Here is a 9,379-nt window from a genome sequence, read left to right on the forward strand (position 1 = left end):
CTTTGCATGTTTTATTATCACACTCGCTTTTGTTGTTGTTGTTGTTTTAACACAAATTATGAGATGCCGTGCTTAAGGTTTGGCCGCTTATTTTGTTCACTTAGTATTATATCAGTCAACCAATATTGATTGAGCACCTACTATGTGTCAGACACTGTTTCAGGCACTGGGGAGAGAATAGGAATTAAGAAACAAAAGTTCCTTCCCTGGTTCCCAGATGCTAGTCCCCTGCCCTCCCTTGGCCCAAGGTAGGGATTCTGCTTCAAGGCTACACTCTGTCTCATTTCCTCCAACAGTTTCCGAAGAAAATCTCCATTTCTGTGACATGGTTCAAGAAATTTAGGCAACGGCAGCTGTTGGACCCTTCTTCCCATGAGAAAATGAAGCTTACATTCCAAAACAGAAACTCAAATGGGTAAAAAAATTTATATATTATTAACGCAATCACCCTTCTTCAGTCATAACCTCTCAACTGTATTCTCCAGGAAGCCTCTTCGAAAATACGAAACAGTTCCCTGGAAGAGAATTCTATTAGGAAAATCTACATTTCACCCAGCCTAGCCCCCTGATTACTGAATGAGTCTTGAAGTTATTGCTAAGGTAACGAGAGGGCAGTCTCAAGAGGAATGAAGGTGCCTGTAGATGGCATGGTAAATTAGTCTGTTACATAATTTCCCTCCCCCTCCCACTTCCTATATGAAAATTTAAATATTCAAGAAAATTAGGTGGGAGTGTATTCAAACACATACAGAATGAGCAAATACCCAAGTACATTTTAAAGTTAAAGATTCACAATATACTAAACACTGGTGAGGTTTGTGGCTATCATGGGTAACTATTTATTGAGTGTCTCTATGCGCCAGACAACACAAGTCTGGTCTGGGCACTAACTCATTCAATCCCCACAGAGCCTTATTAGATACGCATTTTCCCCATTTTGCAGAAGAAAATGAGAACAGGTAGGGTTCACACATAACTACCTAAAGTCACTGTTTTGATTTTTTCTACTCAAAACTCCCGGGTCCATTGGGTATTTGCACACCCCCATTCCATGAGGTCCCGGTTATCACAGTGCCCTGGGAACCCAGATGAGACTCATCACAAAACTTCACATCCTGGTCCAGTGACTGGTCAAGGGGTGGGCAAATGACCCAAAGCAGAGCTAGTAAGAATCTCTCCTGAGATTGTATTAATGTAATAGTGTAAGGTAAACCTCAGGCGGGGTATCGTAGCCAATCTCCAAAGATGGTGCCCAGTGAGTCATGCCTCCTGAAATTCATGCCCTCAGGTAGTTCCCCAACGGGTAGAATGTGGGCAGCCCTACGACTCACTTCAAACAACAGAATGCAGCCAAGGGATCCTATGTCCCCTTCCAGGCCTAAGCCCTAAGAAGGCCTGGCCATGTCTACTTCTGTGCTTTTGAAAACCCTGAGCTGCCATATAGGAAGTCCAAACATCTCTGCTAAAGAGACCATGAGATCAGGGGTCAGCGAGCTTTTTCTTAAAGGGCCAGAGACTAAATGTTTTAGGTTGTGTAGGCCTCAAGGTCTCAGTCACCACTACTCAAATGCTGCTGTAATGTGAAAGCAGCCATAGGCAACGACTAAACAAACGGGAGTGGCTGTATTCGGGCCACTTTGTTTATAAAACAGGCATCCCAGGCTGTGGCTGGCTCACCCCTGATGGAGAGACCACACAGAGGAGCCATGATAGCAAGAGGCCCTAAGACTTTAGGAGAGAGGGAAAGGCCCAGTCATTCCGGATTCCCAGCTGGGCCCGGCCTTCCAGCCAACATGCCAGACACTGGGTGAACCACCTTGAACATTCCAAACCAGGAAAGTCCCTGGTGCCTGAAATCTTGGCCAACATTGGACAGCGCAGAGGAATCCTCAGCTGAGCCCAGTCGATCCACCAAATCACAAGAGGTAATACGATGATTATCGTTTTAAGCCACTGAAGTTTAGGGTCATTGATTAACCTGCACACTTGGCACCACTGACATTTTGGAACCAGTAATTCTATGTTGTGGAGGGCTGTCCTGTGCATCATAGGACACTCAGCAGTATCTCTGGCCTCATCCATTAGATGCCAGTAGCAACCTCCACCCCCGCCCCAAATTTTGACAACCAAAAATGTCTCCAGACATTGCCGGGTATCCCTAAGGGGTAAAATCACCACCGGGTCAAAAAACACTGGTGTAAGGTAAAAGAATATGAAACTGTAGCACCAGTAGCCAACTTCCATACCGTGCGGAAGTTAATCAAAGTCAAGAAAAGGGTGTGCACAGAACCAATTTATGACTTTTACAGGACCTACAAACTTTTGCTTTCATCAGACCCTTCCTGCACTAAAAAAAAAAATCAAAAATTATATTTTATGACTACAGTGGCATAAAGATAAATGTAATAAAGAACCATTATACATTATTTCTGTATTCATATTTATGATTTAAAAATCAATCACAATTAAACTAATTAAAATAAAATGAATTCATTAAAATTAAATATTGTGGGACCTTAGCACTGTCCCCACTATGCTTAATGGATAAGTCCACCGAGTCAGTGGAGGGATGGGCCAGAGGACATTATTTAGGTCTCTGGAATCAGACATGCCTAAAGTTTGACTCACCCCTAGATTTCTCAGTTTCATGAGCCATAAATTCACTTTTTGGCCTAAACCTAGTTTGAGCTGAGTTTCTGGCACCTGCAGTTAAGAGGCCTGACTTATCTGGTCTTCTGACTACAACAGGTAGAACCTGACCTTGAAGTAGGTCTGCCTAAGAGCAGAGTTACTTACTACCACCAACCACTAACTCATTCTGCGTCTGGCATCCTTCCAGTTTTTGTTTGTTTGTTTTTTAAGGTGAGGCAACCCTTGGTTGACCTCACAGATTGCAAGGACCTTGTCATCTTATAATCCCTTATTTTTTACACTTATAGCACCTGGTCTTCCTAGGTGGTCTTCCATCCTGGAAGCTAACCAGGCCCGACCCTGCTTAGCTTCCAAGATCACGGGATCAGGCTTGTTCAGGGAAGCATGGCCGTAGACCCTTCCAGTTTCTTCAGCATGACAGATTTCAAGACAAAGTCTCCCAACTTACACTTTCGGACAAAGCTGCTCACGTGCTTAATCTTCATCAGCGCAGGCTGACTGCATTCTTCAAAGAGAACAAAGAGGGCATCTAATACCCCTTCTCGGGAAAGAGGAGACATCTGTTGTTGAGTCATAAGGGGTGGTTTTCCCTAAAAACAGCAAACAGCAGATGGAGACACTGTCAATAATGAAATGCTTTGATCAATAACATCCACAGAGAACATTACAAGCCACCAACTCGACTAACTGCTCACGACACATGCTAACAGCACAATTCTGTGGCTTCATTCTTTAAAGAGACTTCAATTGACAGTTATTAAGTTATCGCTTGTACGATTCCATTACTGTTTCTTTCATCAGCACCTAAGAAAAACTTCACAAACACGACATTAATTAGAAAAGGGAGGTGCGGTGAACACACAATGCAAGGTATATATGTGCCTTACTGTTGAATTGTACCCTTGAAACTTGCTGGATTTCATTGACCAATGTCATCATAATAAAAATAAAAATTTTAAAAAAGAAAAAAAATAAGGACCTTCTTTTTTAACAGTCTGAAGCTCACAGGAGCATTTACTCTGGACTCTACTGGTCCCGTCTCTGTCTCTATGGTAGGAAACAATGATTGCCTCTTCTTTCGCGTGTGCCCAGAGGTTTATTAATATAACTTCAGTTTCTTGAATTCAGTGGAATAATTAGAGAAATATGAATGGAGTGACTATACTAAAGCTGAATTTATTCATAATCTGGAGCAACAGTTGCAAACTGGCAGACTGTATCTAGCCCACGGACATGTTTTGTTTGGTCTGTAGTATTTAAAATAATTTGAATTATCTGCCAATATTGAAAAATCAGATTTCGGCAAAAAAAAAAAAAAAAAATGGAGGGAAAGGGGATTCCTGGCTTCTCTTAAAGCACAGGTGGATCTAGGAACGTTGCCCCACACTCCTGCCCGGTGACTCTGAGCTGTAGCTGCATAATGCTGCCCCTCTGGGTAGGGGATGTGTTCTGCATTTAACTGACTCCAGGTCTTCCATCTGGCTCACCTGACTCATTTGCACTCTTTCTGGCCCCTTAAAACATGAGTCTGGTCTATAGACAGGCCATCGATTGTGTGGAGGTCCCTCTGCAAAGATGACCACCAACAGTTCCTCTAACTCTGAAGGCACTTGCTGCTATTCTCATCAAGAGCTGGAATCTATTTCCCCTCCCCTTGCTTCAACCAACAGAATGTGACACAGGTGACACTGTACTAGCACAGGGTAGAGCCCTTGAGAAGTCCGGAAGCTTTTGCTTTTGTTCTTTTGAGAAGTCAGCCACCACATCAAGAAGCTTGGGCTAGACCAGGGGTCAGCAAACCTACAGCCCATGGGCCAAATCTAGCCCACCACCTGTTTTTATAAATAAAGCTTTATCAGAACACAGCCACACTTATTAATTTACATACTGTCTATGGCTGCTTTTGCACTACAATGGCAGAGTTCAGTAGTTGCAACAAAGACTGTATGGCCTATGGAGTCTAAAACACTTATTATCACAGAAAAAATTACAAGCCCCGTGTTAGACTTACCGAATAATGAAAGACCTCACACAGCCCAAAAATCAGGTGGAAGAACTCTGAAGTGCCCCAGTCAGCAGTCAGCACCCAGATGTTCCAGTCCTGACCAAGCTCCCAACTCAAGCTCCCTTGAATGACCCCAGCTGATGTCATAGGGCAGAGCAGATGAATCCAGCCAACCCACAGGATCGTAAGAAAAAAATAAATCACTGTTGCTTTAAACTTTGTGAGTAGTTTGTTACATGGCACTGGGTTATAGAAACAGTCTGGCTACATTTGAATTATCTGGAGAACTGGAGAATTTAAAAACAAAACAAAACAAAACAGATTCTCTGGTGTCCTCTCCCCAACCTACTGAATTAGACTTTTCCAGTTTGTAGCTTAGACTCTGTTTTATTAACAAGCTTCCCAAAAGATTCAAACTTCAGCCAGGTTTGCAAAGCACTGGGTCACAAGTGTTTTCATATCTGGCAAGGCCACCATATCAATTACTTTACCATTCTGCCGCTAGCTCAGAAAAATAAGATTCTTTGTTTTTCCTGTTCTTTATTGAGTGTAGACTAACTAGAGTAGCAGTTCCCAAACACATTAGTGATTCTTGTCTTCAAGTCTGCCATGAAATGAGAAAAAATGAACACCACATAATGACTCTTTTATATTATAAAGCTAAAAGGATTCAAATTTTAAAATAGTCCTTTTTTCTGAAATGATATCCTTCCTCTCTTGGTGTTTCTCAAAATGTTCTTTCTTTATGAAATAAAAGGACCAGACAATAATAGGTTTTTCTCTTTATCTGTTTTATTTTTTACATCTTACTTGGCAAAATAAAAAGTTGGCAAACCTAAGTCAACCCAAGAAATTTGGGAAATCCTATTGGTTCAAAAATCTAAAAGGCTCCTAAACTCTGACCTAGAGCTCGTTGGGAAGTACTATTAAGTAGAAACTGAGACCCAGTCTAAAGTATTTACCTAAATGGGAAATGAAATCAGTACTCTAGTAAAACCTTATTAAAACGGCACTGTGTGGGCAAAGAACAGTAACCTCTTCTGTTTACGTTAAGGCAAATGTTAGGTATAAGCTACACCTGAAAATAACAGCATTCCTGGTGGTGGGGAGGAACTAATCATTAAAAAAAAAGATGAACTGGGGATTTGCCCACAATTTTTCCTGTTATAATGACATTTAAATATAAGACACACTTAATAAACTGACACACTCTGGCAGTGTTGGCCAACGGTTACATGACCACCCTCTGGAGTCAGACCAAAAATGCAGCCGGGCTCTGCCATTTACAAGTTGCATGATTCTGGGCGAGTACTTGCCTCCTTAAGTATCTGTCTCCTCTTTTCTGAAATGTAACTAAGAATAGTCCCTACTTCTGTTATGAAGCTAAAGAAAGATAATCGGGAACATGCTGGCTCTGTGCCCAGCACATTAGAAGCCATAGTTATTATGTAATCAGCACGGTATAAGCCCTTAATAAATTTTGTAATAAGTTGGGAAAGCTTTGGAGGAAAATGATAAAAGGGCTAAAATGTGGAAGCACTTCAGTCAGCTAGGGTTAGAGACTGGCTATTCATTTGTGAAAAATATCACATAACTTAAAATGGTGAGGGGGACGGACCCATAGAACAACCTAAGATTTCAATCTGTCTCCATCCTGATCTTTTTGAACATACCCCACTGCAAATATTTTGAATAAAGGTCATTAAGAACATTTTAGTATTTATCATCTCACAGGTACCCCATTTAAATACCTTCCTATATATTATAATCACTGCTAAGTGAACATAAATTTATTGTTATTATAACTAATGCTATTATATTTCTACACTTAGTAGAAATAATAGTTACCATTTATAAAGGGCTCACCAAGAGCTAGGCAAGAACTAGGTGCTTTACATGGATTCTCTCATTTAATCCTCACAACAATCCTGTGAATTAAGTGTTTTAACCTCTCTATCCTAAAGAGTGGCAAATAGATTCAGAGGAGACAAGTGACTCACCCAAGGTTATATAGCTAACAAGTGCTAGAACCAGGATTCAAACCTAAATCTTCACCACTATCTATGTTGTCCCCGACTCGTGAATATGTGGGTCAAACGAGGATTTCTATATCAACGGTGTTCCATCAGAAACTAAAGAATTAGAAATCTACTTAGAAATAATCTCATGATGTTAAGTTTTAATACTCCCAGGGTAATGGAAATGTTCTATATCTTAAGAGAAATGTGAGTTTCACAGGTGTGGTATTTATCAAAACTGTGGGGTTTTTTTTTTCATCTAAAATTTAAACATCTCTTGAATGAAAAAGAAATAAAACTACACAGACAGAAACTTTGGTTAAAAGACTGCCTTTCTTCTTTTGTTCTGCTTTCTGTAATAAAAGGACAAAATTGAGTACAAAAGTGTGAAGTGTATGAAATGTTAAAAAAAAAAAAGAAGAAAGATCTGCAAGCGTAGCTATCTACTCCTGTCTGCACAGTGGCTCCTTTTTCCAATACTATCAGCACATATAAAACACCAAAAGAGATTTCTCCAAGATCAGCCTCAGTCCTATAATAAAAGCAAAGATAAGGACAAGGTGGTTCCAAGGAAACAAACTCAGGTGAGCAGAGCTGGCAGCCTGTTACCTGGAAGAAAAGATTCAGCCTGGAGGCCCGGCTGCCAATGGGCTCAGCTGCACCGGCATCCAGCAGATTCCTCGCCCCATACTTGAACTTCAACATCCTCACTGGTGCTGAAGGGAAATGGGAGAAGGTCAAGTGTGTACTGCCGATTTGAGGAAGAGCTTGAGAGATCTTGATCTCCCTCAAGGTATCACAGATAGGGAGGTGAAGATCAGCCACCATACTGGTGATGGAAATTAAAAACCAGACTTTTACTCACTGTAACAGGAAGCGGTACATTTATCTGACATACTCACTTACTTACAAATTTGTTTATTATCTGGCCCCTCTTAGAATGTGAGCTCCACGAGAGCAGGGATTTTTATCCTCACATATTGGGTACACATAGAGCCTAGCACATAGTAGGTGCTAATAGTTATTGAATGAATGGCTGAAAATAGAAAATATATTGGAAGTGCTATGGGGTTAAAAAATTTTTCAGCAAAGAGAGGGCAATTGGGGCGTGTGTGTGTGTGTGTGCAATTTTTAACAGTGTAGTCAGAGTAGACGTCACTGAGAAGGTAACATTTGAACCAAGACCTGAATGGAGTGAGCAGCAAGGTTTGCTGATATCTGGAAAAAGAAAAGTCCAGGCAGAGAGAATAGCCAGAGCTAAGGCTCTGAGGCAGGACTTGGCCTTCAACAATAGCAGGGAGACCAGAAGGGCAAAAGCAGAGTAAAAGAGGCCGGAAGCAGGAGGGGTGATGGATGGATACCGAGAGTATGAAGACACTAAAGTAAATTGTTAAGGTCACACAGGTAAGCGAGAAGGTGCTGCCGGACCCCACTAGGTAGGATAATGCAAGTAATGCTAACAGAAGGCAGGGTAGAAAACCATAGGACACGACCCGGTTTCACAGAGGAAGAAATCCTCCAGCCCCGGGCACGCCCCTAGCAGACTCTTCGGCTCTCGTGGACATAAGCGCGCGCACCGCCAGCCTGGTCAGACCCTCCCTACCACCAGTAGCCCTGAGGGAGGGACCGCCGCCCGCCACGGAAGGGAAAGCAGGACTGGTGTAGGTGGAGGAGGCCCTTGCCTAGGTCCTGCAGAGTGAGGTGGGGGCGGGGGGGAAATCTGGGTGTGGGGGGGCTCAGACTCACGCTCAGAGGACCCCGCCAGTCCGCTCCCTGCTCCTCCCAGTGCCTCCCGCCGCCGCGTTTGAATGCAGGGAACGGCGCGGGCGGGGCCCAGAACTCTGGACCAATCAGAATGCCGTTCCTATGATGGACAGTTGCGACTCAGCCAGGCCCCCCCCAACCCAAGTCCTTAAAGAGACGGAGGAAGTGAAAGGGAGAGCCAATCAAGTTGTTTCTGCCTTTGATTCGTGACCAATGGGAAACAGGGAAGGGCAAACCCTACAGGGCAGGTCTCGGAAGTTTGAAATTGGCGGTTAAGCAGGAAGTGGTGGTTGCGAACACATCTGTTTGTGTTAGGAGCCTTGGGGAAGTCGCCGGGGCGGTTCCCCTGCTTTCATGGCCACCCGCGAGGAAGAAGACAGCCAGGTCTCTGCCTGGTCTCGTTCCTTAATCTTGGCTAAAGTAGAAATACTTGTCACTTGGGCAGCTAAGGCAGCAAGTGTTTTGAGTTTGAACTTCCATCTGCCTCGGTGACAGCATCTTTGGATTAATTGTCCTGCAACGAGTAGGTAAAGATATTGAGACTGTCAAAGGATATTTTTAAATAAGGCAAGAGACTTAAGCAGGCACTAAACGAAGGAGGAAATCCAAAAGGCCAACAAACGTATAAAACAGTGCTCTTCCTCATTCGCAATCACGAAATAAAAATAAAGCCACCATGAGATACAGTAACATGCATTCAGATTAGGAAAAAAGGGAGGGGGAGAAGGGGTGTGACTGTTTCAAAGCTCCACGTAGAATGGAGCTACATGCATTCATACATAGCTGATAGGAGTATAAATGAGTACAGTCTATTTGGCACTATTAGCTAAAATTGAAGATATGCACATTCTGACTCACTCCTGGATATATACCTTAGAGAAACTCCTAATTATGTACACCAAGAGGCATAACAAGAATGTACAAATAGCATTGTGTGGCA

At 42.6% G+C, this 9,379-nt stretch overlaps 1 protein-coding gene across 8 annotated transcripts in view; it reads right to left on the bottom strand.

Moving 5' to 3' along the window:
* Positions 1–8,498, bottom strand: part of CIT (citron rho-interacting serine/threonine kinase) — a 145,991-nt gene extending 137,493 nt beyond the window's left edge. For 7 of the 8 annotated variants that reach the window (XM_025044529.1, XM_015586835.2, XM_015586836.2 and 4 more), the window contains exons 1-3: positions 8,422–8,498; positions 7,285–7,391; positions 3,101–3,242 (exon numbers count right to left, since the gene is read on the bottom strand). In XM_025044529.1, coding sequence (XP_024900297.1) covers positions 3,101–3,242; positions 7,285–7,380 — 238 coding nt within the window. In that variant the 5' untranslated portion in view covers positions 7,381–7,391; positions 8,422–8,498. Of the gene's footprint in view, positions 1–3,100; positions 3,243–7,284; positions 7,392–8,421 lie in introns of those variants that run through there. The other variant, XM_025044530.1, reaches the window with a different exon arrangement.
* Between the last annotated feature and the right edge of the window lie 881 nt (positions 8,499–9,379).

This window comes from Pteropus alecto, unplaced genomic scaffold, assembly GCF_000325575.1.
Source record: "Pteropus alecto unplaced genomic scaffold, ASM32557v1 scaffold113, whole genome shotgun sequence".
Taxonomy (NCBI): Eukaryota; Metazoa; Chordata; class Mammalia; order Chiroptera; family Pteropodidae; genus Pteropus; species Pteropus alecto.